Consider the following 27,666-nt stretch of genomic DNA (forward strand, 5'->3'; position numbering starts at 1 on the left):
GGGCGCCATGATCGCGCTTCGGTGTTACCCAGCGACAGTTGAACTAGCGCACTGAGAAAAAGGGGATGAGTACCGAAAATATAATAAATAATTACCATATTTGAATAATAACTGTAACACAAAAATATCCCAGCATTGCCTATATATTTATGCTTTAATCCTTGAATAGAGGTTATTTCTAATTTTGCGTGTAGTTTTCAAAACTTAGACATACATATTTGGAATCACCCCTTTTCTTGAATGTAGCAATCTAAAAAGGTCAGAGTTGAAAAGTTCGTTTTGGCGCCTGAGGTGAAACAGTTTCCGGAAGAGGTAGCAGATTAAACTGAAAAAGAGGTAACTAATATGTCATTTTTCTCGGCTTTTCTGCATTGCTTGGTCTTCTCTTGGGATATTTGATCTCCAGAGCGTGTTATAGACTAGTCTAATGGTTGATTTGTGTGCATTGTTTTGGAAAAGAGGGGTGGATCACGGATGGGCGTGGTCATTCATTCATGGACTTGGCCACTTGGGCAAAGTTTACGGAACAGTTTTGTTACCTAAACAACATGAGTATGCTCACAGTCACGCACATTGAAATATCGTGCACAATGAATGCTAGTGCCATACCATGGGTACATCGCTGAAAAATTAAGACAAGATAATTTTTATGTTTTACTTGTCTTATCACCAAGTTTGAACCAAGAAATTTCACACTAGTATTATATAACGTTACACATGAGTGCCTGAGAATGTGTGTATGTGTGTGTGTGTGTGTGACAGTATGTGCACTTTACAAAGTATATATACCTACGTGAGCATACATGTATCTGCATATAGGTGCATTAGAGCAAGGAGGTTTTGTATAGAAAACCTCCTTGATTATAGAGTTAACTGTAACATAACTATGTATATTACAATATTTCAGATATTTCAGTCACTGCACCCTAGTGTCATTGGAATGTGGTGAAATAACGGTTAGCTGCAAATACCAAGCAGCATGGAAGGGGCTGTGCAACCACTGCCAGATAGTGTGCAACCCATAGAAGGGGCTGTACAACCTCCATCAAATAGTCCGCAACCTCAGATACCACCCAAAGTTGAAGAAATATCATCAAGAGATCACAGCGACAATCCCTCCTCCGATGTGCTTTTCCCTGACAGAACAGACCCAGCTATGACAAATCTTAATCAACCTACAGTAGACACTCCAGAACTGGACAGCACTTCTCAGCGAGATATTGCAGCGATTTCCACAAGTGAAACTGCTGGCGTGCAACTTGTCTCAAAGGGAGATGACAATCGAGAAGGTACAACAGTAAGCATGAAGAATGCAGACCAAATCACTTTGCCAGCATCAGAGAATCAACCAATCACAGAAGGTTCTGACATGACAACAGAAGCAAGCGATATTTCTTGGTCTGAAAACATTCCCCGCCATCCCACAAGTCCGCCTGCGGCAGAAAGTTCGAGTATCGGTGATGTCATCACGCCAAACCGGAACAAAAATGACGACTCACAAGCGGACAACAATAAAGAGCAGCGTAAGGGAACAGGATCAGGCAAGAAAAAAGGAAGAGGTTCAAAAAAGAAGAACGTCACCCCCACGGGGGTGGGGAGCGGGAACTCTCAATCCCTTCAAGAAGCAAAGAAGAAGGGAAGAAAAGCGAGGAAGGCTGAGTTTGACCTCCCAGATTTGAGTGGACTGAGCCTGGAGGAGAGGGTTGTACCAAAAGGGACGGGGGTGGTGTTTGATGAGAGAATGGCAGATTATCACTGTCTGTGGGAAGACCTGAGCGACTGTAAGGCGGAGCGACCAGAGAGGTTCACTGAGACGTTGAAGTTACTGCGACAGAAAGGTCTTGTGGACAGGTAAGAAACAACTTATTATCATGCTGTGCTTATCTATGTTTTTTTTACATTTATTCATCTTTTTCACATGTATCTGTATTGTAGAGCTGGTATAATCACCCTTCCTTGTGATTACAAACCAGCATGTAAAAGCCATATAAGTGCTAGGAACTGTACATTGTGGCAAGGATTGTTTTTGACAGTCAAACATTTTGATATATTGGCACATTTCTTGATGTAATCGATGGGATTTTTGCTGCTGCTATTTTGCAATTAAAAACCTGTACTAGTATCTTTCCATGAAGTAAATTAAAAACAATGACACAAAGATTCTGAAGACTTCTAATCTACAGATGCTTTGACATCTTCCGCTGTCCTTCAGATGTGTTGGTATCCCTTCCCGTCCCGCCAGTGAAGATGAGGTCCTCAGCATCCACTCTGAGGATCTCCTAGGGAAGCTGGAGAGCAGTGTTACCATGGTGACAGACCAGCTAAGACAGCTCTCAGGTATCCACAGTCTATCCCTGTAAAACCCTGAGGGAACCATCAAGATATGTCATGTTTTCTCTTCAGATCCTTGATTAAGTTTTGAGAAGGAAGTTCTTGACAGTTTCGTCAGGCCTTAGATATCATTTTAAAGGGCAATAACAAACTTTCCTATGATTAAGGAGACACAGTGCTAACCATAAGAAGCAAAAGACATATGATCAGGGGAAATTGTGATCACAGCATATGGGGTGTCTCAGTAAAGGGTAACAGATTAAAGCTTTCCAATGGTATAAAATACAATATTGACAAAGTAGCAATGGAGATATGATCCCCAAACTTAAGTTTCCTTATCATATAATATTATTAGTAACTTTTTGGGTAAGTTTTTGATGAGTAAAGTTATAACAGTCATGTTTGCTCTCTTGCAGAGACTTTCGAAGACATTGCCATCCACCCAAAATCTTTTGAATGTGCTCGTCTGTCTGCTGGTTGTACCCTCCAAGTTATGGACCAAGTCCTCACCGGGAAGGTACGCAACGGAATGGCCGTGGTACGTCCCCCGGGTCATCACGCCGACAGCAATCAATCCTGCGGCTACTGCCTCTTCAACAACGTCGCCATCGCTGCCAAACAAGCGTTGACGAAGTATGGCTTGGAAAGGGTTCTGATTGTCGACTGGGATGTCCACTTCGGGAACGGAACCCAGGACCTTTTTTACGACGATCCGCGGGTTCTCTTCTTCTCTGTGCACAGATACGAGCACATGGAGTACTGGCCACACATGGAGAGAGCCAACTACAACTTTGTGGGGAGGGGGGCTGGAAAAGGCTATAACGTGAATGTGCCATGGAATAAGATAGGGCTGGGAGATCCCGACTATATTGCCGCTTTTCAACAGGTATGTGTTAACCTTTGGAACATTTTCTGTTGCTGCATTGAGCTGCTTAACTGTGCTTAGATTTAGCATCTTCCAGATGAATCAGGATTCATACTGAATTTGATCAATAACAAAATACACATGATGAGTATTTGCATATGAAATTGACCATTCTTAAGACATGATGCTTACATATGCTTCAATACACTTGCATATTCAGGGGTTTTTCTAGAAAAATTAAACATTAGGGAGCACACACATGCAAGGGAGTGAATTCTATGTATTTATGGAAGAATCAATTGCTGAGTGAAGGTAGTATGCTCATATTAAGCTAAAATCTGAATTTGACAAGAGGGTGCTGGGCTGAAACAAGAGGGTGCAGCGCCCCTAGCCTCTTTCCTGATTTAAATGAACCCCTGATATTTATCCCTGTAGGTTCTTATGCCCATGGCGTATGAATTTGCGCCCCAGCTAGTCTTGGTTTCCGCTGGATTTGACTCAGCGGTGGGAGACCGTATGGGAGAGATGGTCACCTCTCCTGTCTGCTATGCTCATTTACTTCACATGCTTACAGGTAGTTTTAACCTAAATAACAACAAAAATACTGAAACAGCCACAAAAATCACGCTAGCATTTGATGTCTGTTGGGGAAAGACTGCATGTTATACAGTTCTGCATTGAAAACTGAAAAGTATTCATTTTTATAAGTTTTATTCTAATTCTCATTCATTTCTGAAATAAGTTTTATCTAAGAAAAAAAAGAAAACTTAATGTTCAGCAAAAAACTACAGAGCAGAATTGTTGGGTTTTGATTTCTCTAGCCAGATGTTAGTGTGGAATTTTTGTGGCTTGTTTCAGGCATTCAAATTGTCTTCACTTCTTCATGAATGTTGCTTGTGTATGTATGTCTAGGTTCTTATGCCCATGGCGTATGAGTTCAACCCTCAGTTGGTTCTGGTATCAGCTGGTTTTGACTCAGCTGCCGGGGATCCAAAAGGAGAAATGAGCACCACCCCAGCAGCTTATGCACACCTCCTACACATGCTGAAAGGTACTGCAGCATGGTTCGGCTCAGAATGATGTTGAGTTGTGTACATGTGCCTATAAAATTGTTAAGTACAGAACTGAATGCCAAGAGTGCCTGTACCAGTACGTGTACCTATAAAATTGTTTAGTACAGAACTGAATGCCAAGAGTGCCTGTACCTGTACGTGAACCTATAAGATTGTTTAGTGCAGAACTGAATGCCAAGAGTGCCTGTACCTGTACGTGAACCTATAAAATTGTTTAGGTACTGTACATGTACAGGTACAGACTTGATGTCAAGAGTGCCTGTACCTGAACAAAACACTAGTACATATACAATTTTTTAAAGACTAGATATAGTAAATCCTGTCTCAAAGATGACAATTTTAGCAATACTAGTACTTGAGGATATCTAGATCTGGTGGAATTACGAGAGTTGCTGTTCTATGGCAGTGTTATACATCAATATATCTGCTATAGTTAAATAAAAACTGAGACCAAGTGTGCTGGTTGATGCAAAATTGAATTCCATCTATCGATACATAATCTATTTCTTTAACTTCATTCTGCAAATAATATCTATATATTCAAAAATATTGTTATTGTTTTTATTGCAGGTCTTGCTGAGGGAAAAGTCTGTGCCGTCATGGAGGGAGGGTACAACATACAGACGTTGTCAGAGTGTGTAGCCGTGTGTGTGGAAACTCTGTTGGGAGACCCCTGTCCGCCCCTCCCCCCACTACAGCCTGATCCCAGCTCCGTGGAGACTTTACTCGATGTCCTCGGAGTTCACCAGAATAGTTGGAAATGCTTCCAGTACCAGGTAATAATCTATATTCTCAAAGAAATTTTTCCATGACTTTTGAAGTAGGATCAGATACAAAAATTTCTCCATATTTTTATTTTGAATTTTCTTTGTCCCAAGGGGTGTTAAACCCTTAAGACCAAATTGAATTCAAGATATCGATGACTGATATCACTGTTATAGGTTTCAAAAGACGCTCTGACCAGTGAGGAAGATCAGCATCCACAACAAAAGTCTGAAGACATGTCCCACTGGAGGTCTGTTGGAAGGGGTATGTTTACACCAAGATATTCTACCATATAAGTTATTTGCATACTCAAGACATTCTAAAAGGATCTGTAATCGATTGTTTTCAAATATGAACTTGTTGATTTTGTAGCTGATTGCTATATACATTAGCTTGAAGCTACATCCCTTCAATACATGATTGTCACCCTGTCCCTATCTGGTTTAGGCACCTGTACATCAGGTCGAGAGGTGGGGCTGGTACATGATGAGGCCATGACGAACCACGTTAACATCTGGTTCCCCGGCCACCCTGAACAACCATACAGGATACGCAGGATCATGCAGGCACTGGACAGGCACAGGCTACAAGACAGGTCAGAAAATAATTTACATATACCTACTTTGCATGCTCAGGATACTTCATATCCTCACTGGTCCTAATCTTCTCCCTATCCTGTTCAAACTTTTGTCATGCATAGTGAATGTGAATGGTTTTCATTGCTATGAGCTGTTGACATAGATGTTGGATAGGATTGCATTTCAGTACCACAGACAGATGTTCCTTTTCAGTACCATGGACAGGTGCTCCACTTAAGTACCATTGGCAGGTGTTCTATTTCAGTATTATGGGAAGGTGTTCCATTCAAGTACCATGGACATGTGTTCCATTTCAGTGCCATGGACATGTGTTCCATTTTAGTACAATGGAAAGATGTTCCATTTCAGTACCATGGACAGTGTTCCATTTCAGTACCATGAACATGTGTTCCATTTTAGTACTGTACCATAGAAAGATGTTCCATTTCAGTACCATGGACAGTTCCATTTCAGTGCCATGGACACGTGTTCCATTTCAGTACCATGGGCAGGTGTTCCATCTCAGTACCATGGACAGGGGTTCCAGTTCAGTTCCATGGTCAGATGTTCCATTTCAGTACCATGGACAGGGGTTTCATTTCAGTACCATGGACGGGTATTCCCTTTCAGTACGATGGACAGGTGCTCCATTTCAGTACCATGGACAGTGTTTCCATTTCAGTACCATGGACAGTGTTCCATTTCAGTACCATGGACATGTGTTCCATTTTAGTACTGTACCATAGAAAGGTGTTCCATTTCAGTACCATGGGCAGTGTTCCATTTCAGTGCCATGGACACGTGTTCCATTTCAGTACGATGGACAGGTGCTCCATTTCAGTACCATGGACAGTGTTTCCATTTCAGTGCCATGGCCAGGTGTTCCATTTCAGTACCATGGACAGGGGTTCTATTTCCATACCATGGACAGGGGTTCCATTTCAGTATCATGGACAGGTGCTCCATTTCAGTACCATGGCCAGATGTCCCATTTCAGTACCATGAACAGATGTTCTAAACCTCACATTTTCCCACCAGGTGTGTTAAGCTAGAGTCCAGACTGGCCACAGAAGAAGAGCTGCTGTACCTGCACACGTCTGAACACCTGCAGCTGATGCAGGAGACAGTCGAGATGACACCACGACAGCTCAACAAAACACAGGCAGACTTCAACTCCATCTTCCTATGTAACGACACATACAAGGTGAGGAGGGATGAGGAAGTTAACATTTAATTATGTGTGTAGAATGATACACAGAAAAACAGTATGTAACTAGCTGATGAGCTATAGCAAGTGAAATGTTACATCAAAATTCAGTTTACTTCCTTGCATTTTAAACTTTGTCTTTCTTTATTTAATCAGTATAAAAAAAGGACTGTTCTTGTGATAAGGGAATACTCATGCTTTGTGTAAAAATAGGAATGAGGAAATGGACATAGGGTTTGAAGTTCACTAATACACAAATTATGTAGTAAAGTTACTTCTTTGACATCTTTACCACTAGAATGTTGCTGTTATTTGTCCAGTGCTAATGACTAGAACTGTACCCTGGTTTAGATTTCCAACAATTTGATATGGCTGTGAACAAGAATATTTTCCATTTTTCCCTTTATTTCCAGAGTGCCTGTTTAGCGGCTGGGTGTTCCATGAATGCCGTGGAGGCCGTGGTCACTGGGAGCGTACGCAGTGCCGTCGCTGTTGTCCGTCCCCCGGGTCATCACGCGGAGGTGGACAAACCGTGCGGCTTTTGTATCTTCAACAGCGCGGCGCTGGCAGCACGCTACGCACAGAAGAGGCTGGGGGTGGGGAGGGTACTGATTCTGGACTGGGATATTCACCATGGTAACGGTACACAACACATGTTTGTGGAGGACCCAACAGTGCTCTACATATCCATACACAGGTAACAACAGCACTCCCTTGACTATCTTTTTGGCAATGCCTCAGGAGAGGCATTTAGCAGCATGCTACTAGTACTATGAAGAATTTTAGAAAATTGCACCAATGCATTTCTGTGAAAATTGGTTTTGTTTTAGGACAGCATAACCGAAGAAAATTTGAATGGATCTGTATAAGATTTGGTACTGATGTGTGAGCAACACCAAGGACAAGTTTACATTTGGGTTCCCTGGCAGCTTTCTTTCGTAATGCGGTTGGACCTCCAGTTTTCATATAGAGCTGCGGATGTGCTTTTCTTCGAAGCTTTGTTAGATGAATCACATCTCAAGTCTTTGAAAATTTCATCCTTTTGCTGTAGTATTAACAAAAAAGTATTTCATAAAAAGAGTATTTCATTTGTTTTACTATATTTTTAATTCTAATTTCTTGTTTAAAGAAATAATGTTAATTGTACATGTGATTAATACTCTGTTGCATGTCAGTATTGTGTGATTGAACAATAAAGTATTTTTTTTCCCATCCAGGTATGACAATGGATCATTTTTCCCTGGGAGTCCTGATGCTGACTGTACGGTGGTGGGGAGTGGACCGGGGGAGGGGTTTACTGTCAACGTGCCGTGGAGTAAGGGAGGCATGGGGGACGCTGAGTACATGGCTGCGTTTCAACAGGTCAGGGGACAGACACATGGGTTATGTTCTGGTTACTGCATCATACAAAGCATTTTTACTCACTTTGCATGTCAATGAAGCAGGCAGGTGCTAAGTTACCATGTTGGTGTCCCTGATTGTATTTCAAGGGATTGTACATGTAGCTCAAGCATACACAACATTTTTGTGTGTCATCTGTAAGTTTAAACTATCCTTCTGGTATTGTCTACTTGGAGCTGGAGACATTTAATAGAAGTTGTTTGACAGAGTCAGAAGATCTTTAAATGTCTGAAAACTCTTGAGCTATGATTCGCTGAAATGCTGCAATACAGTACTGACACCAACATGGTAGCAGACACAGCAATAATGTCATGTGCAAACACTTGGTAGTAACTTAATCATTCTGATACCTTTTTATGAAGAAATATGGTTCATATTGTTCTATTTTAAAGTCATTTTCCACGGACTGAGAGTAACTCCCTTTCCTTGCCTGCAAACAAACATAAATTTGCAAGATCTTCAGATCAAAATGTCTAGAAACTTATTGATATCAGATTCATAGTACAAATGTATCTGTTTTCTGACTCCACGTCCAGGTTGTGATGCCCATAGCGTACCAGTACTCCCCCGAGCTGGTTATCGTATCAGCGGGATTTGACGCGGCCAGGGGGGACCCCCTGGGACACTGCGACGTTACCCCCTCGGGCTACGCCCACATGACGCACATGCTGAGCAGCCTGGCAGGGGGGCGGGTCGTACTACTGCTGGAGGGGGGGTACAACCTGTCGTCCATCTCTGAGTCCATGTCGGAATGTACCAAAATCCTCCTGGGAGACCCCTGTCCTGCCTTTGATCATGAGTACTCCCCTCCTTGTGAAGAGTAAGTATATCTCTATAACCAGTTCTCTACAGTCTCAACACCCCCTTTATTTACTTCGAAAAATATTCCAAACTTTTCTGTCTACATTATGTTTTCAGCTGTTGACTTGTGAACTACGGACAAAATGTATTTGTTTACAGTACATTTTAACTTAATATCCTTCTCTTTCTCTATCTATTGCAGTCTTTAAAAAACTTTTATAGGATTCTAGGATTTTTAGTTATTTTATGGATTCTAGGATTGTTTAAGTAACTTGGAATGCATAAAAGTTCTACAATTATAGTCTATGATATAGTGTATGATAAGTTAACATTCACAATTGTCTTACAGGGCAGTGGAGTCCATATTGAGCACCCTGCATGTTCACCAGAAGTACTGGAGAAGTCTGGCTTTCCAAGGTAAAATCAACTCTCTCTGTCTTCAATGCCCTGATGTAGATGGCCTCCTTTCTATTCCTGCCTTATACTCTATTTTAAGTATGTTTGATTGGAAAACGTCTACATATGTCTACATATGATTCAATGTTTGAATCCTCTGAAACTTTTGGAAGTGTATGAGGGACATGTATGGAACATTTCTATTTTACACAGTTGATGTAGCGACCAAAGATGACTGCAGTGATGAGGGAAGCAACGAAACCAGTAACACCACAAGCAAAGCAATAGAACCAGACAGGTATATAATTGGAATAACACTATTATCATAATGATAACATGATAACACCATAAGTCATTAGGTCTCTGTTATCTGTTTAATTCTATGATTTTTATTTTCTACCAAAATTCAGAATGTCACTTTTCGTCATCCATTGTAAAATAATAGTTGGGCAACTGTATATTCCCCATGAGCTGTCTGCATACAGTAAGCACTTCTGGTATTCATTTCATCTGTGCATTCTTTTGTGATCTTTTGTAAATAATTCTTTGATACCTGGCAGTATTAGGATAATGATTTATTGCACTTTGACCTGTATTTCAGACCAGCCTCAACAGACCTGAATCTTCAGATGGAACAACTCAGCATTACTGGGGAAGAAAAGGACAATCAGAACACAGCGGAGGGTATAGAAGGGAAGACATCAGGGGAAGAGTCTGAAGACAATGCACCAGCGCCTCCTATCCAAAATCATCTGCAAGTGCAGCCCCCAGGTCTGTAGAGCACTGTTTGAATGATACAGTCAATGTATCATCATTCCATGCACCCTTATCTCACTATCAAAAAAATACAAACAAATGTTTTCTATCTGAGTTGTCATGTATTGATATTCAAGGTAGTAAATAAACTAGAATGTGTTATACAAATACCAAATAGCAATAAGTTTGTTATTATAGCTTCTTTAAGTCAGCAAAACAATCTTTGACATAATGTGTTTCATCTACAGACAGCATGGCTGGTCAAGATTAACTAGCATCACATTTGCCTCCAGTAAGAGATTCATCTACTTGAGAAGCTGCTGATTTGCAAGCAACAGATTCAAAGATACTAGTACCGCTCCTAATAAGGCATCTCCTCAGACATCTGGACAGTGCAAATCTAGAGCTAGGTTTACACATGTAGGTTTCAATAATACCTCATTATATGGAATAAATTTGTTTGAAATTATGTATTGTTATGAATGAATATGATGAATGCTTCAATGTACCCAAATCACAATTGTAGCCATGTATCAAATAGATATGCAATACAATTTATATGTAATACTCTCTATACTCGTTTATGGCTATGTACTGATGTCATTTTATGTATTGATTTTTGAAACTTGTAAGTTGGAAGATCCATCATTTATCTGTGTATATAACCCGTGCAAATGATTTTGAAATTAAAATCTATCATGATGGGTTGAAGCAAATGTTTGACTGCCACTGTACCATCATTCCGTATATGAAACAAGACAAAACTTTTGCGATAGAACGGTATGAATGAGATAACCGTATCTTACACCGATCTTACTGCAATCACTAACAATTGTCAATGATAATATGTGTATATAGACAGACAGAATCTCTATACCCAAATTGTGTGTATGACATTGTCACCACCAGGATTTGTGGACTTTATGCACTTAAACTGTGCTACCTCAGGTTAAGAGGTATGTTTGCTATGAGGACTGGTTAAGCCTTAGCTTCTCATATTCAAAAAATTATGATGATTAAGCATATAGCTGGTAAAGCTTCTCTGCATTATTTTATATTATACAAGGCCATATGACAACTATCCTTCCAATCTCCAGCATTTGTGTGACCATTCTTAGCATTCATTCACTTGCTTTTGCTTGCTTAACTTGTGAAGTACTGTTATACATCTATAATAATTTAGATCAATTTGCTGTTTAGTACCATGTGATTTTCATGAACAAAGCCAAATTTTGAGAATTGTGCTGTGAGAAATGCTTCAAAATGTAACATTGCAATGACAACAATATAAGTTATATATTGCATATTTGTTATTTGATTACCAGTAATTTGGATGTTTGTATACTTGTACTCTAGATTTTTTTCTTTGAAAGTTAATAGTTATGGTTTCCTTGATTGCTGTCATGTGTAACACAACAATCTACATTTACCTGTTTTTGCTTAATCAATATTTTTTATAAACATTTTGATGGTCTTATTTGGTTGTTAATTTACCTTCGATGACATACAGAAGATAGACCACAATGTCATCTTCATACATGATTAATGTATTCTGTCGTGTACTTTGACTTTTAATTTTAATGTTGTTTGTATCATACTAATATATGTGTGCATGCAATATTCCAAGTAAAATCTCATAGTTGAAGTGCTGTATCAACATTTCTTCATATTTAAGTCAAATCTGTTAAAACTACAGATTACTAGAAGTATATAGAGGCTTGCTTTTTTTAGGGGGGGGGGGCTGGAAGTTCCTGATTTAAGACCTTATACTATTACCTTATACCGTAGTTATTATCTTCGCCGAGAAGATTATGTTTTCGGTTACGCCTGCTGTTGGGTGGGTCAGTATGTATGTCAAGAGCATAACTCGAGAAACCTTTGATGGATCTTCATATGATTTTTGGTAAGTTTGTAGTGGTTGTGCAAAGGAAGGTCAAGTTTAAAAATCGTTCACCTTACGTTTTCCAACAGTACTGCAGCGGACTTTGAATTTTTCGTGTTTGTATGTAGGCAAAAAAAGTGACTGAAATGTTGATGGATCTTCATGATTTTTGATAGTTGAGAAGCGGTTGTGGGAATGGAGGTCAAGTTCGAAAATGGTTTACCTGGCGCTTTCCTACGCGTTGTGCAGCGAGCTGTGTATGTTTCTGTGTTTGTATGTCACCAAGATAACTTGAGAAGTGGTTCACGGTTCTGTATGATATTTAATGGATGGGTAGGGTTTGCAAAAAGGAAGGTCAAGTTCGATAATGGGCCTTCTAGCGGGTACCTAAGGTACTGCAGCAGAGCTTCAAAGTTTGAGGTCAAATTTTCTGGAGGCGCCAGGTACATTATTTTTTTTATAGTAGATCGGTCTTGGGGCAGGGAACAAGTGGTGTAAGTTTGGGCCTCTTGGCGGCTTGTTTTGAGCTGCAATGGGCCTCGGCCAAATGAGTGTATCGTTGTATACTTTCAAGGTTAAATAGAGGTTGAGAAAAAAATTTGGATGAGGATAACTCATGCAGGGTTTGGTGTATTTTCATTGCTTTTGGTCTGTAGGTACCTTAGGTGATGATTAACATAATGAAATATATAGTATGCAAATCAGGACTTCATTTACATGATCAAAGAGAATGAGGTATAATTCCATTGAAAGCTGTTACTCGACACCTGGAGGATTGCCTGGCTTGGGATTAAGGTCACCCAGCTGTGTGCCAGCTGTGCGCCCTTCATTTGGTAATAACTCAAGAAGGGGCCAACAGATCATCATGATTTTTGGTTTGTTAGTAGCTTAAGTTATAATTTGATATAGATAAATGGTAATTATGCGTATAGGAGCCAATATGCATAATTGAGGAGGAATTAGGGTCACATTCACATAATTGAGAAAATGTTGGGCCACATTTGCATAGTTGAGAATAGCTGTCTTTGCTAACTTAAGATAAGACTTTCATACTTTGGACAACTTGTGTTATTTTAGTGGACAAGATCATCGATCGATATCATACATTTGTAAATAGAAATTAGGATTTTATCATCAATGAAAAACCTCATCAGTTGTGAAGGTCAATATCATTTGGCGAAGGTATGAGGTCATGGAACTCTAGTTACTGATTCAAATTATCATTGATGATTTGAGCTCAGTATGTAATTTTTTTATAAGAACACAATGAGATTTCTTATACCTTGCCCATCTAAACTGAATCTTACTGATATTTGCCTTTTAACTGTTCTGTAAAGATAAGTTATTTTACAGTCTTTCATGAAATAGACAAGAACTTCTTATTGCCTTACCAATCACGTTTCTGTCCTTAAGTACTACTGTTAAAAAGTGAAATACAGAAGAGCCGTATATTTGAATACAAAATTAGTTTATTTGCACAAAAACTAGTATAGTTGAAGATACGTATAGTATAGTAGACAATTTTTTCAACACTGCTAGAGAGAACAGTCTTCAAATATGGTTTTACATTTTCTGATGGGGAACAACAAAACTCGAGGTTTCCTCCTTCCTGTGCATTTTGCATGTTTTGACCTCAAGAAGTACACATATATTACATGGGGGGACTAATACATACTATGCAAAAACCATTTTAAAGACCAGTATCCAAAAAATCTTTAAGTTAGTACATGATCAAAATCATGAGAACAAAAACACATTTCAATGTAAAATATGATTAACTTTAGATCACAAGTACATCACTGCCTTGGTATTGCAAATAAAATACAATGTATTATTTCCCATTCTGCAACAAGTTGAAATTCATGTTTCTTGTACCATGCATCTAAACCTTTGCATACATACTGTAACAACTGATGAGGACTGCATCATGTACATGTATCTTTACCTGATAAAATAATGAGATCTCAAACAAAAGGTACATACATTAATTTTGTTTTTCTTAGTCATCTTTCCACATAGCTCTCTTGGTCCTTATATGTAATGGACATTTTGTATAGACACCCTACCCTTATGGCACTGATACTCAATTCTATAAAGCAACAAATGTTTGATAATTGACAAACATAATGGCAAAGTTGACCGCGTATGTTGCGATGCATACCACACATGTGTCGTTCAGAATGAAGTAGAGAACATACGCTAACCACAGACACCCTAGGCACGATAGTACGGATGTATAGAACAGGAGATGAACACACAGATATCCACCAACATGTCCTGCAGAGGGAGGATGGAAAGCAAAGTTAGAGACATTCTACTTTCTAGTTCAACATGTATTCAAGTCATGTTGTCCATTCTGTCTAATGTAGTACCTATAGTGGCACATAGGTCAGCAAGTTTCCTTGCTGTTTCAGTAGCAGGGTATTTTTTGTAGGGAGGAGTTGCTACTAGCTGAGCCCTTCCACTCTAAAGTGCTTGAGGCACCTCCTCGAACATGTCCTTCCGAAAGACAGTGCAGCCCCAACCGAGATGTCCTGACCCCGGAACTTGAACTGGGGTCTCCAAGTTCAACTTCAACTTGATTTACCCCCAGATAACCCCGCGAGGGGCAAAGTAGGGAGGGGGGGGAGGTCCCAGGCTAAGGTGGGCAGGCCTCCAGCCTGGCGCGGTATGACTCAACGGTGGGAGCCGTAACAACCGCACCAGGCAGGGCGTTCCACTCGGGGATTGTGCGGGGGAAGTTACCAACTAATTAGAAACAGGAGCTTAACTGTAAGGCTGCTACCAGTTGAGCCATAGCTTAACTTGTACTTTTAATAGATTGCTTCACAATAGTCACTATTAAACCTCCCCACACTGATGGCTGGATGTCTGGCGAAGTATCATCAAGATTTAGTAAGGTCATCATCGTTGTACATTATGATTTTTAACTTACCGAGGACAAGTTGCAGCACGTAGAAGATGATTCCAAGTACGCTGTTGGGCTGAAGCAGGATGCTGTCCTCCCCCACAATGTATTGGAGTAGTCCAAACCCTTTGCCATAGCTGGAATGTGTTCAAAGAGAAATATAACTTAATTTTGAATGTCCTTCCGTTATTTGTGCATGACATGTCATGTGTGAAGTCAAGCTTTAATGTTAGTTCATACATCAAATTCACAAGCTACCAATACCTCCCATGCACCCAGTGTATAAACATAACCTACTACTTGTGGGCGGGGCCGTAAATTGCCGTTTTCGGGGTTAAATATGCCATAACCATATACTCAATCATACATCTAAAAAAACGTCGCCTTCCTGTCCACTGAGACTACCACCCAAAATCTTCGAGCTCTATCATAGTCAAAGCAGTTTCCATGTGGTTCTGAATGTGTCTATCGCCGCCCTCCCCCGTATGACTCCCGTATAATCAAACTTACTAAGAACTGAAGGCCTTGGTACAGCTCACACGGTCACTGAAGTCACAGAACGCCACGTAACTCTTGTTCTTCTCCTTTTCTAACTCCACATGTAAAGCGTAGATAGACAGGATGATTCCTAAAACACACAGGCTAGCGTGGAGGGATACAAACTCGACGATCATGGTGTCGTTGAGCTTGAGTGTAACGGAGCTGAGAACTGAAGTCAGGAACGCTGAAATCTGGAAGCAACCCGGAAGTGCTAGCCGATTCCACTCGCCCACAGGGGTGTAATACATTCTTAGTAGAAAGTGAATTTGATCAGAAATGTGACGTAAGATATATTGAGTTGAGTTTTTCATAATGTATCTCATTCAATGTTTAAGGGCTGAAAGCTAGTAAACAGTATCATCAGATTTAAGATAAAAATTATACCAATGGTCCAGTGGCATAGTCTATGCCCATATACGGTGTTGTCTGCTAATTCTAACTCACGTACCGGTTTTGTAGCTTTGCGCTACCAATATATATTCTTTTGCTAGCAAAGGTAAAAGATTTTAGGAATATCCTTATTGCAGATTGATAAATCAAAAGAAAGGCACGGCGACTTGTTTATAGCAGGGTTAGGTACCTAACTACGTACCTTTTGAATTATGTGAAAATCATAATATCATGACACCTAATAATAATGACCTATTTGATTGACAAATGATACAAATTATGGAGTGATACAAATCATGGGGAAAAATCGTGTGTCGATTGTGATGGATTTTTATTGATCAGTTTATCTATCATTATCATATGCATCACCTGACACTACCATTCTATGGTCATTAATCAATGTGAATTAGTTATCATGTAGTCATTGCCTTGTCACTAGGGGTGGGTACCGGTACAGAAAATTCAGGTACGGTCCAGGTCCAGGTCCAGAGGGTCAGGTCCAGGTCCGGACACCGTACTTTGGAGAGTGATTTACTTTATTGCAAGTATATGCGTGTGTCGGACAATAACGCCATGTCTGGAACGATATAATTTTTTAGGTTCGCACTGTCTTATAATTAACTATACTCGCCTCGCCCTGTGTTGACTCATCCTTTGAGTGTTTCTAGATATATTTCACAGCTAACATCTTCGAAAAAGAGCAACCACGACTCGTTAAATCTGCTGTTTTGTATTTTCTTAGACCAGTAACATTATTATATTTTATTATGTGACCGCCTGCTGGTAGTCTTGTATTGTGAATTTTCCAATCGGTCCAAAGTCTGGTCCACTGATTTTTTCCGGACCGGTTTATTTTGACCGGTCCACACAAAAATACCGGTTTTGTACCGGTACACGGTACCGGTACCCACCCCTACTTGTCACTATGAAAGAATGCACATATCTGCGAATGGCCATTAGCTGTTTGCACATGCCAATGTTAACCTTTATTCAAACGCAAAGTTTGGAAGCATATCTGATATAGATCTAGAACTCCACAAAACCATTTATTCCATAAGTTGCGTTTCCAATACACTCGAGCTTTATATCACATTCGATATATTCTCGGCGTAACATACTTTCAATCAATCAATCAATCAATTCTACAGAAACACTAATGAACACAAACCAGTGCATTCCTATTTCTTCACCTTTTTTTCCTCTTTATTTTTGAAATAAAAAACACTGACGATTACATGGCGAATCAAACAGGTCTGAAATTCAGAATTTATGAACATATTCTTCAAAGTTATCGATATTTTCCATTCAGGGAACAAGTTAGTCATTGATTATGATTGCGAGCAAACATGTGTCCATATGGTTTCGGCAAAATGCGTTCTCTATCTCTAATGACTGGCTTTTGCGTGTTCCATGAATGCCATAAATTCTATCCTCTTATGCTCTTGTATATATATAGTTTCTCATATTCCTGATAATGATTTTCCTACGATTTGACGGAAAACACAAGTATCTGACTTCATGAAAACTCAGACCGAGAGCTCGGAGCAGATCTAGCACGAGAAGACCTCGTTCGAGCCGTCCCATTTGCAGGGTTTGTCCTCCTGGTCTCGCTGAAGCACGTCCTCGTCATCAAACTTCTTCTGGGAACGAGAGCAGATGACGACGTCGTCCTCTCCAACTTTGCAGCGCACCTGGTGGAAAGACAAAGCACAGCAGCGTCAGCTCAGAGGCTTGGGACAGTACTAGTGCCATAGTACAATTCTGTCACCAAATATAGCACAGATCTTATGTCTTTCTTTTCACAACCACCTTTACCATGCCCCGGTGCATGTTTTAAACATCCCAGCCCAGTCCATCCTTCCTAGTCAGTCAGATAAAAGTACAAAGCCACATTAGCTTTAGATAGTCATAAAATGTCTAGCACCTTCTCCTCATAAACTTTGATGGGGAATGGCTCTTCCACGTCTGTCTCCCCCTCTGGTCTTTCCTCTGCTCCCTCCACCCATGTGATCTCGGCATCTTGTCCCTCGGGCTCCCCGGCCTCGGGATGAACCTCGGGTTCCCCGGCCTCGGAATGCGTCTGGCGCTCTCGGCAGTGGTAGTCCAACATTAGGCCGCTGTCGTCACAGTTGAGGGAATCTTCGGTCACCGGATCGTTGGAGTCGGGGCAGAAAACGGCGATCTAGAGGGAAGAGACCCAAAAGAATAACTGAATTTTGAATAAAATTACGAGACATAAGTATGGATCTAGTACTAGAAACTGGGTTAGCTAGTAACGGTATCAATGGTAATTATAAACGTAGCGAAAAATAAGTACGGAAACTTATCAGTTAAAACTCCGTTCGCACTGTATCAACTTTTATATGTCTTAAAAAGCTTGTTGATTTAATGTCTTGCCTTATTTTTTATGCTCATATATTTGTGAGCCAAACACGAGGGCTGGGTATACGTGAGCTCGAGTAGACTGAATCGTGAATATTAAGTCGCCTTCATATATTGCAACTTCAATGATATTTTCTTGCAAGTAGGTTTACTTCGCAGATTTTCCTTATCAAACGTTCATGTCTCTAGTATCTCCCTAAAGGTTCCATACAAGCTAAGTGGGCCAAGAAAACACCATCTCTCGCCTGGGGTCAAATCACTGCAAACGTAAACAGAGGATACAAAGCCTCGGTTCTGGCCAAAGTACAACGTCCAACCTGTATTTCATAAGCTTTAGATGACCCTAGTCACGCCGCACTCACACTGTACTTTGGCCAGCGACGAAACTGTAGTCTATTTACATGACCTGGATACCACCTCATCAACCAATCACTCTACACTAGTATGCATGACCAGCTAAAAACAACTTAACATTGGTTCACAATTACAGACATCTAAACTTTAAACAAGTCAATATGGGGGAAAAGTCAAATGAATCTCCAAAACAATAAGACTACTAGACAACACGTATGGCAGCTGCTCTTTTAGGGTCCGTTATATATGTATGCACACGTCCATACATTATATAGGGGTAGATAAGATACTTCATTTGCATGATTTGTCACGATACGAACAAACATAAACTGCGAATCAGCAGATATAGACAACGCCCACTTGGAAACGGGTAGCCCTCATAGAGTCTGACACACTTAAGGATAAAACGCAGTCATGGCCTTTCTGTCTCTTCAGCTGCTCGTAGTTCTGGTACTTTTTGGTTGTGGTATCTGTAGAAGTGGTGCCTCGGATGGTCCGGTCGCCCAGACGTCGCACGGCCCTGTCAGGGGAATCTATGTCGAGGAGGGAAAAATCTTTTACGGTATACCGTTTGCAGATCCTCCAACAGGAAACCTAAGGTGGCGCCCACCACAGCCTTCTAAGCCATGGGCGCCTGACATCTACAATGCCACCAAACGGAGCCCTATCTGCATCCAGGCTACCTGCGGTCCCAACGACCCGGATAACATTGCACAATGCCCTCCGGTCGCGGAGAGGGTGAGAAGTGAGGACTGTCTTTACCTGAACGTCTTTGTGCCGAACACTGCCAGCCCCAAGTCAAAGAAACCGGTCATCATCTACATCCATGGAGGCAATTTCTTTGAATACTCTGCTATGGGTATCTTGTATGACAGCAGATTCTTTGCTAACAAAACTGACACTGTTGTTGTGGCAGCCAACTACAGACTGAGCTCTCTGGGCTTCCTCAGGGCAGGGACTGGGAAAGACGCCGCTATGGGCAACTACGGCCTCCTCGATCAAGTAGCAGCACTTCAGTGGGTACAGGACAACATCGGAGCCTTTGGTGGAGACAAGAACCAAGTCACACTGTTCGGGGAAAGTGCAGGAGCGTACTCCGTGCTATTCCACCTGGTCAACGAAGGAAGCGAGAGGCTGTTCCACAAAGCCATCGTGTCCAGCGCACCCACAGGCCTTTACTTCAGAAGTCAGCTGGAAGGCATCATCTTTGGTAACGACTTTGCTGCAATCCTGAACTGTTCAGTCGGAGACATGGAGTGCCTGCGAGAAGCGGACGCCTCCAGAATCTCTAACGCCCAGCAAGCAGTTCAAAATACGATCGTCAATCCGCTTCACTTAACTGAAATAGCCGAACCCTGGGGACCTATCATAGATGGTGACATGATCACTAGACAAATGGTGCAAAGCTTCTCGACTGGAAACTTTCAGAAAAAGCCTCTCATTATCGGAACAAATACAGAAGAAGCCGTTCTGTTCATAGGCGAAGGTTTGTCATCACCTTTGTCAACAAGTAAATATCAGGAAGCAATGCTTGCCATCTTTAAGACGTCAGCCTTCTCAGTTCTTAGGATGTACCCACCCTCCAATACAGGCGACGAACGTCCGACCCTGTCAACACTGGCCACCCATTTCATCTTCTCCTGCCCGACACGTAATATCCTCAAAAGCGCTCTCAAGAACGGACATTCGAGCACATGGCTGTATGTCTTCGCTCATCCCGTATCAAACGGTTATATTTGGGGACAGTTCCCGTACTGTAACGGCAAAGTCTGCCATGGCACTGAGCTACCCTTCGAGTTCCAGTCCATTTCACTAGCGCCTGCGGCAAGTCAGTTCAAGTTCACCCCCGAAGAGCAGGTCCTAGCTGACTCCATGGCATACTACTACGGCAACTTTGCTCACACCGGCAACCCCAACACCCCTGGCACTCAACAGACCAGCCTTCCTGCTGACCAAGTCCTGGCCTGGCCTTCCTTTGGATCTGCCCAGAACTACACCAACCTGGTCTTTGATGTTCCGAAGAACAGCGTTGGTCAAGGCTACCTTCGAGATAAGTGCGACTTTTGGGATGAGGAGAACCTCTACCCTTAGTTTCTTCCAGCTACGCACAGCAAAAATGTAACTAGGAACATTACTTGTAAAAACATGCCTGAATGAATTATCACCAATTTGCCTCTTTTTTCGAAATAGCCTTGAAAGACTTGACAAGGACAATATTTTGAGTTATACCTGCAAGTTGACATTTTCCGCTTATATGATACACTGCAATCCATTGTCAAAACATAAAAGAGACATTTCACATTTCCGAGGGCGCATGTGAAGTCGCACTTCATTGTGGCCTATGGTCAAAGTTTTTGTACAAACCATTCTTAGCTTTGTCTTGTTTGTCCACAAGCCAGGGCCTAAACCCACAATGTGGAGTTGACAGCCACTTTTGCGTAGCTCTTGCTGTGGTATTACAATTATTAGCTATTGTTTACAACTGAAATCCCGGTATTCAAATCAAATTACAATACAATACAATACAATACAATACAATACAATACAATACAAGGCAAAATAAATATCCAAGATGACAGGCTGGTCTCTCAGTGTTTGTACGGTATTTTGTCAATAAGCTTGTTGAAAAGATTTCATCTATGCATATACCTCTCGTACCCTAAGTCTAGCGACCGGTGTCACAGCCCCCCTCACCGGGACAAAATAACTAGCAATTAACCAAAGAACTAACACTAGTAAATGAATAACAGTAACAGCTAACAATCAACACTGATAAGCGATGAACCAAATAGATGACGATAAGACCAGCGATGTTTTAAAAGTTTTGGAATGAAAGAACCGCTACTAGTTGCATAACAACGTCCATGCAGAATTATCAAACAGCGAAATAAATCAAATAAAACTTGAACAGAGAAATTTGCGATCATTATACATTATTTCAACTGTGTTTAAATGGTGTATCGTGTCTACGTACATGTATACTATTCGCAAATTAAAAGACGTCTCCTCTTATGTATTGAATTGATAATGTGACGCGATTGTTAATGAATGTGAATATGTTTTAATGTTGTCTATCATAGATTTTAGCTTATTTGTAAACTTTTGATATTGAATTAGCTTACCGAGATTTAGTCAGAACATCATAATTCAGACTCAGTATGTCTGTTCAATGAAGATTGAATTGAATTATATGTGACTGCTGGACGATGAGAAACCCAAGTGTGGGCATGCACCAATGACTGACCTGTAGTGGCCGGAACAAGCAGTCCACGCGGCGGTCGAACACCTTGACCAGGTCGAACCCCGTGGGCTGGACAGGTGCCCCGGGGCAGGTGCGCACTCCCTCCTCCACCGTGCAGTTCCCGGCCACCTGCGTGGTCTCCTCCCTGTCGTCTTGCTTACGGAAGGTTGTACAGTTGTAGGTGTCAGCCTGCCATATACACTTCGTGGACTGGACCTGCCACGAGAAGTCGCCTTATTAACGTACACTAACATAAATTCCACCAGGGTACATAATTCCGCCACCTGAAAAGATACGTCCGAACAGCTAGATCTCCAACGCAACGTCCGCCAGTATAATGCACTACTGTATATCTAAAGTGTGCATACCTGGGGGTGCTGCACCGAGAAATCTCTCAAACCCACTGTTTTTCAAAGCGGCGGATTTATGTAACCCGCTGGATTAATGTTAATGGAGGCTATATGTCATGGCTGTCAACTAGGAAAGCTTTTACTTAAGTTCCTTTACCTAAATAATGAAGCTATCGATGTACCGCAGACTTTGACCCCTAGAGACAAACAGCCATGTTCTAGCAGATGTCGGGGTGAAATTCCTAACGTTTTCGTACAGGCCGGCTTTTCAGGCGGTCCACTGTTACCCCACCCCATATCTGCTTGGAGATACGCCATATCCAGCTAGGAATGATGGTTCTTGCACAGCCCATTCAGTACAACATACATAACTTTGTGATGACAGTTTTTACTCCAGTAAATAATGCTTGCCCATACTTACAGTGACGGTGGAGGTAGTATTGCCGGTACAGTTTGGTCTCATGTTGTCCCAGTCATAACTACAGCCGAACGATCCAGCGCTTGTGTGGACAAAAACACTCGCACCATCCAAGAAATCTGCGGTCAATGGGGGAAAAGTACCCTTAACGATTTATTGCAATTGATAAATGTTCTATTTTACCTGAAACAATTTAGATGCTTTCCGGGTCTATACTTTTTGATTTTGTACTTTATATTATTCTTTTCATACAATTCTGTTGTCTAAGAGTTAAAATGTAGATATTCGTAATACTGCTTTTACTACTGTACACAGGTCAGTCTTTCTGGTGTATTTTTTTACCATATCGTCTTATAGATTACTAGAAACTAGTATAGTTCTAACAAAATATTGATTTTCGTTGTTGAGATGTTACTTACCGTCCGTGGAATTGCGGTCCAAAGTTGGGAAACCGCCGAGTCCGGAGAGCATCTCACTCCACGTCTGGGTGAAGAGAGCTGCGAGACGACATTAATAGAAATAATCAGACAAACATACAGCCTTGCAAGATATCTATTTAGAGATACCCATGGCCAGAGCATATACTTATATCACAAAAATGAATACACAGTTCAAACTTGGAGTACTCCATAAAAAACAGTCATACTAGCCTGGGTAACATCCTCCGAAGTTAGCACTGGCTCTCCGTGTTAAGCAAGCAAAAAGGGAAAGCCAGCGGTAACTACGGAGGATGGTACCCAGGCTACATCAATACATAGTTAAAGAAGTTTATTGCAAGTTCATGCCCGTGGGCTAATTGCAAATACATGATAAAAACATAGGAAAAACATACATGCGTCAGTAAACTGTGTCTGACTTTGCTGTAACAATAGGTTATTGATACTTTTAGTACCATTAGTCAAACTAGGTTATTGATACTTTTAGTACCATTAGTCAAACTTTTTGATCTATTCCTGTCTGCAGGATACTTTCCCCAGGAATGGTGCAAGAGCCACATTGTTGCACTACACAAAGGTGGTGCAAAAGATGACGCAAATAACTACAGGGGAATTTCGGTGACAAGCGGCTTAGCCAAGCTATTCACCTCTGTTATAAATACAAGACTTACAACATATTTAGATGAATACAAACTAATCTCTCCTAACCAGGCAGGTTTTCGGAAAAACTTTGGTACAAACGACAACCTATTTGTTAACACTGTTGGTTGAAAAGAAATGGTTGCGTCCGGGAAATTGTGAAAACCGTGGGGGAGGTAGGGCGGTATGTATTTTACCCCATCTCCTTTAATTGTTGTTACCATATCCCATGCAATAAATCATTTTTGACACGCTTACGTGCACACTTCCATTTGAAAAAAGGGAAAAAAGCATTAGGAACACCCCTATGTGAAATCTTGCAATAGAACATTCCATTTTGACCGTGATAAGAATACATGTACCAATGCCACCGAACTAGACTGTGTCAAAGTCCAACTATTTGTATTCCGAACCCCGTACCAACATGTCGGACTTCGAAGCTAGATCGCAAGAATTAACAAGAGGACGATTCGCCGAAGACTTTATATTTTTAGCTGAGATGAAAGATTTTGTTCTCTCGCAAGTGAACTCCGCTGGCGCTGAAGAATTACCAGAAATAACTGATGCCATGAAAGGCACGTTTTACGAGTTGAGCGACGGGAGAAAAATACAGTGTTTTTTTCCTAACGGGAAACGCAGACTTCAGGAATGTTCGTCGAAAGGTAAGTTTGTTTTGGCGCATAGGAGAGGTGTTTGTTTAAATGCAAGTCAGAGGTGTAACTTTTATATCATACATACAAAAGAAAACAAAAAATTATGTATCTTGAGACTTCGGATTCGCGGAGTAGCTTGTATGACCTTCCAATGAACTTTGTCCGATTACGCGGTCGAAGGCATGCAGTTCATGCGTAAGAATCTGCACTTCTGCAATGGATCACCTATACTAGTATACGTACTGTATATATATATACTGCACTGCAGCCTCGCGTTTACGCAAGTCTCCCGATATGAATAAATTATGCATAATCAAGAGATTTTAAAAGGCCATAGTCCATAAATGAATTCATTTTTTTTTTTTTAGATTTCCCACTCTTTGCTACATCACCTGCATATACTGTTCTCTTCTGACCAAACGACATTGTAGATAGACAACAAGAAATGTTTCTTAATCTTCAATCTAGAATGGTTATTTGTGGGATTCTTGGGAAGAAAACTGCCATATGAAGACATCCCCACTGAAGTGGAATCTCTGGTGTGGGAGAAAAACACCGGACTGATCGCACAGCTACAGACACACCGGGACATCCTGGCCTACTGCTCGGCGGAGAGAGAGGCGGGCGGGGATTGGGGGAACATTATCTTCATGGCCAGCCAGGGGGCGCTGCTGCACTGGCGACAGTTAGAACTGCACGGTGACACTGTCAGGTTGGTGGATCATGTATCATTTGGGGGATTTGAAACTTCTGATCAATTCCTCAAATGTTAATGTTTTTGTTCTTTTTCAAAAATATATCCTAACCTTGCCTGTAATTGTCACAGTTATTCAATTATTTCGCATTGTCACAAATCTTGTCCCCGTGCCGCAAGCGGTAACACAACCCCGCTGCTTCGCCATCTGGATCAAATTCCGTTCGATCCTCGGGGTCGATTCGAGCTCGGACATGTTGTAAGGGATTGCATACGTCATTTCGGATGGTGACGTAAAGCCGGCGGCCCCGTGTATGATGGAGCTTTAGGCATTAGCCTCAAGCGTCAAACATCTGCACGTAAAAGAACCCAACACGTGCACACTTTAATATCGAGAAGAGTAGGGGTGACCCGGTGTGCTTGGCCAAACTGTTGAACGCGAGCCGTAGCGAAGCCGCATTGCACTACCACTAGCTACTTGGAAAAGCATCATGCTTCACCTCAAATGAGGATGCATTGAAACGAGAAAAAAAATCTTTAATACTGAGGGAGACATTTTTTCCTTCTTTTTTTGTTGTTGTTGAAAGCTAACCATTTTCTTCACACCATCTCCAGGGATCTGTCTCCCCGGTATTACAGAGACATACGGATCCACTGCGGTCTACTGCGGCACGGGGAGCGGGGTGACTGTTTCCTGCATCAACGGACGATCTTTCTCGACTACGGGGACTTCTCAACCACCGGTAAAATCAACAGGATCGAAAAATACTGGGAAACGGACACGACTGAACCAGAACAGCCAGAGAACGCGTAGAGATTACCTTGACAGAATGAAAATTTTCTAATTCGGATACATAATAGGTCAAAAAGGCGATTCACGTTCAGCTTTTAGATCTAGCTATAGACACCCGTCTACGTAAAATTTAAATGTAGAAAACCACATTGTAACGACTTTGATGAAATAAAATGCAAATCTATGCACAAAGCACATTGTGACGACTCTCGACAGTAACACTCAAAAATTATGACCATCATATGAGATTCCAAAAACAGAGGTTCTGCTGCAGTACCATAGAAAGCTACCAGGAGCCCAATGATTAACAAAAATCTGTCCTTCGTTTTGTCAACACATGTCGAATTTAATAACTATCCACTGATAACTTTAGTTTTGCTGTTCACAAACACGCACACACATACACATACAAAAAACACAAACAAACACGTACGGAGACATATCGTTAACCTTTTTGGCGAAGGTATCACCTATAAAAACGGAATGAAGTACTACAACAGGCCGCACATAAAAATTCATCCTTGCAACTGTACGTTGGCTGCTCTGAAAGTCGTAAAAAATTCTCAACACTCACCAGACATTCTGTCCCAGAAGTTCTGACCGGGTCGACCGAAAGGGCTGAAACTGGACCCTGGCGAGAAGTTGCTCGGACGTTCCGGGTCGGATGTTGGGTCCTCATCGTGAAAGTGACCTGTTGAAAAGGCATATTCACTGTCAGTATGCCTTGTTCAGAAATAGTTATGTATAACTTTTGAAGAGATTTACTGTTTGCAAAACTTAAGGAATCGCTTAGGGGAAAATCTAAACAAATGACGAATTATATCGGTCACGAGCTAGGCAAGCTTTTCATAAAGTCAATTGTTTTTCTTTTCTTTTAACGCTATTTGTTTTGGCCTCTCAACTTTTTTGTGTGCAACGCAGTACTATTAGCATTCTTCGATCGCATTTTGTCTAGCCTGGGTGCTATCCGGTTACCACCGGGGATCTTACTACTGACTCATTAACGGTCATTAACCTGAAAGATCCTGAAAAATCTTCTTTAAGGGCAGCGAGTGTAGGCGTTCTGGTACTAGTATAAAGCGGATGCCACCCAGGCTATGAATTGAGAAAAAAATGTACAAATCAAGACCTAGATGTTATTTTTACGATGACAGTAGATACTGTGTTCCATTTTCTTAAGGACGTTCCTAAGATGCGTTTTGAAATGGCTGAACATTTTACATTGAAAAGCTGCGCCTTTTTCGAAATGAAGAATAACATCGCCGAACAAATGTATCAAACAGATGTTACATTTATAACCTATCAAACTCAAACAAAAAGAAACAAGGGACAAAGTATGTCTGTACTTACGCCAGAAACTGCCCGGCCAGGCCTGTGCGGCCACAAGAAAACAGCACAGCACGAACACCGTCTTCATCCTGTAACGTCACTTCTTCAAGAAGACACAAGAAATCAAGCTACGCTAGATGTTCCCTCGGCTGAGAGGCGCTGTCGTCTTGAGCTAGCCTGCCCTCGGGTTTCTGGCACATTCGCTTCGATAACAGCTGGTATTTATAGAACAGTAGGTCCATCACCATGGGGACGGGGGCGTGGACCTCCGGACCTGTTTGTCGACCCTCTGGAGAAATCCTGGCACGGAAATCTCGCTGACAGAAGCAGAAAAAACAGGAAGTCAAGACGATCTGTTTTAACAGACCGCAACTTCCAAGAAAGCTAAGCCTTGCCAAGTTCACTGAACGGAGTGACAAAACCCATGACCTAAGAGTTGATTCAAATAATATTTCAGTGTTATCTAAGTTTGTACATGACAGT

The 27,666-nt window shown here is 41.3% G+C and overlaps 5 protein-coding genes across 6 annotated transcripts; 3 read left to right on the plus strand and 2 right to left on the minus strand.

The window, feature by feature from the left end:
- Positions 1-886: 886 nt before the first annotated feature.
- Positions 887-11,818, plus strand: LOC136445500 (histone deacetylase 6-like). 2 transcript variants are annotated; one of them, XM_066443534.1, is made up of 15 exons: positions 887-1,851; positions 2,213-2,337; positions 2,748-3,217; positions 3,632-3,770; positions 4,840-5,045; positions 5,211-5,298; positions 5,482-5,629; positions 6,651-6,816; positions 7,233-7,516; positions 8,037-8,181; positions 8,757-9,040; positions 9,371-9,438; positions 9,631-9,715; positions 10,019-10,188; positions 10,422-11,818. In XM_066443534.1, the coding sequence occupies exons 1-15, from the start codon at positions 980-982 to the stop codon at positions 10,442-10,444; spliced, it is 3,273 nt and encodes a 1,090-aa protein (XP_066299631.1). In that variant the 5' UTR covers positions 887-979; the 3' UTR covers positions 10,445-11,818. The 2 variants fall into 2 exon arrangements, with proteins under 2 accessions (XP_066299631.1, XP_066299623.1); XM_066443526.1 differs by lacking the exon at positions 3,632-3,770 and adding an exon at positions 4,109-4,247.
- A 1,688-nt stretch (positions 11,819-13,506) lies between these two features.
- Positions 13,507-15,766, minus strand: LOC136445545 (vitamin K epoxide reductase complex subunit 1-like protein 1). Its single transcript, XM_066443608.1, has 3 exons — positions 15,474-15,766; positions 14,991-15,100; positions 13,507-14,332 (listed from the first exon to the last, which is right to left on the minus strand). The coding sequence occupies exons 1-3, from the start codon at positions 15,749-15,751 to the stop codon at positions 14,145-14,147; spliced, it is 576 nt and encodes a 191-aa protein (XP_066299705.1). The 5' UTR covers positions 15,752-15,766; the 3' UTR covers positions 13,507-14,144.
- Positions 15,767-16,836: 1,070 nt separating this feature from the next.
- LOC136445527 (uncharacterized) lies at positions 16,837-27,383 on the minus strand. The gene is made up of 7 exons (XM_066443584.1): positions 27,205-27,383; positions 26,429-26,545; positions 23,058-23,135; positions 22,642-22,757; positions 21,874-22,086; positions 17,818-18,075; positions 16,837-17,584 (listed from the first exon to the last, which is right to left on the minus strand). The coding sequence occupies exons 1-7, from the start codon at positions 27,269-27,271 to the stop codon at positions 17,444-17,446; spliced, it is 990 nt and encodes a 329-aa protein (XP_066299681.1). The 5' UTR covers positions 27,272-27,383; the 3' UTR covers positions 16,837-17,443.
- Positions 18,951-21,207, plus strand: LOC136445513 (cAMP-regulated D2 protein-like). The gene has a single exon (XM_066443546.1). It carries the CDS (start codon positions 19,044-19,046, stop codon positions 20,718-20,720), a length of 1,677 nt encoding a protein of 558 aa, XP_066299643.1. The 5' UTR covers positions 18,951-19,043; the 3' UTR covers positions 20,721-21,207.
- LOC136445536 (uncharacterized) lies at positions 24,117-26,174 on the plus strand. The gene is made up of 3 exons (XM_066443596.1): positions 24,117-24,376; positions 24,836-25,079; positions 25,677-26,174. Exons 1-3 carry the CDS (start codon positions 24,139-24,141, stop codon positions 25,873-25,875), a joined length of 681 nt encoding a protein of 226 aa, XP_066299693.1. The 5' UTR covers positions 24,117-24,138; the 3' UTR covers positions 25,876-26,174.
- Positions 27,384-27,666: the final 283 nt, after the last annotated feature.

The sequence above is a fragment of the Branchiostoma lanceolatum genome, chromosome 1 (genome assembly GCF_035083965.1).
Source record: "Branchiostoma lanceolatum isolate klBraLanc5 chromosome 1, klBraLanc5.hap2, whole genome shotgun sequence".
In the NCBI taxonomy this organism is placed as follows: Eukaryota; Metazoa; Chordata; class Leptocardii; order Amphioxiformes; family Branchiostomatidae; genus Branchiostoma; species Branchiostoma lanceolatum.

Coding starts and splice junctions, on each gene's coding strand:
- LOC136445500 (XM_066443534.1), top strand. CDS start 980: ATGGAAGGGGCTGTGCAACCACTGCCAGATAGTGTGCAACCCATAGAA. Junction 1,852..2,212: donor CAGAAAGGTCTTGTGGACAG/GTAAGAAACAAC, acceptor GCTGTCCTTCAG/ATGTGTTGGTATCCCTTCCC. Junction 9,439..9,630: donor GAGAAGTCTGGCTTTCCAAG/GTAAAATCAACT, acceptor TATTTTACACAG/TTGATGTAGCGACCAAAGAT.
- LOC136445545 (XM_066443608.1), bottom strand. CDS start 15,751: ATGTATTACACCCCTGTGGGCGAGTGGAATCGGCTAGCACTTCCGGGT. Junction 15,101..15,473: donor ACCAAGGCCTTCAGTTCTTA/GTAAGTTTGATT, acceptor AACACATTCCAG/CTATGGCAAAGGGTTTGGAC. Junction 14,333..14,990: donor CGTGCTGCAACTTGTCCTCG/GTAAGTTAAAAA, acceptor CTCCCTCTGCAG/GACATGTTGGTGGATATCTG.
- LOC136445513 (XM_066443546.1), top strand. CDS start 19,044: ATGGCCTTTCTGTCTCTTCAGCTGCTCGTAGTTCTGGTACTTTTTGGT.
- LOC136445536 (XM_066443596.1), top strand. CDS start 24,139: ATGTCGGACTTCGAAGCTAGATCGCAAGAATTAACAAGAGGACGATTC. Junction 24,377..24,835: donor TCAGGAATGTTCGTCGAAAG/GTAAGTTTGTTT, acceptor TCTTCAATCTAG/AATGGTTATTTGTGGGATTC. Junction 25,080..25,676: donor CTGCACGGTGACACTGTCAG/GTTGGTGGATCA, acceptor CACCATCTCCAG/GGATCTGTCTCCCCGGTATT.
- LOC136445527 (XM_066443584.1), bottom strand. CDS start 27,271: ATGAAGACGGTGTTCGTGCTGTGCTGTTTTCTTGTGGCCGCACAGGCC. Junction 26,546..27,204: donor CTGGCCGGGCAGTTTCTGGC/GTAAGTACAGAC, acceptor CCTTTTCAACAG/GTCACTTTCACGATGAGGAC. Junction 22,087..22,641: donor ATACTACCTCCACCGTCACT/GTAAGTATGGGC, acceptor TTCTCGTGGCAG/GTCCAGTCCACGAAGTGTAT.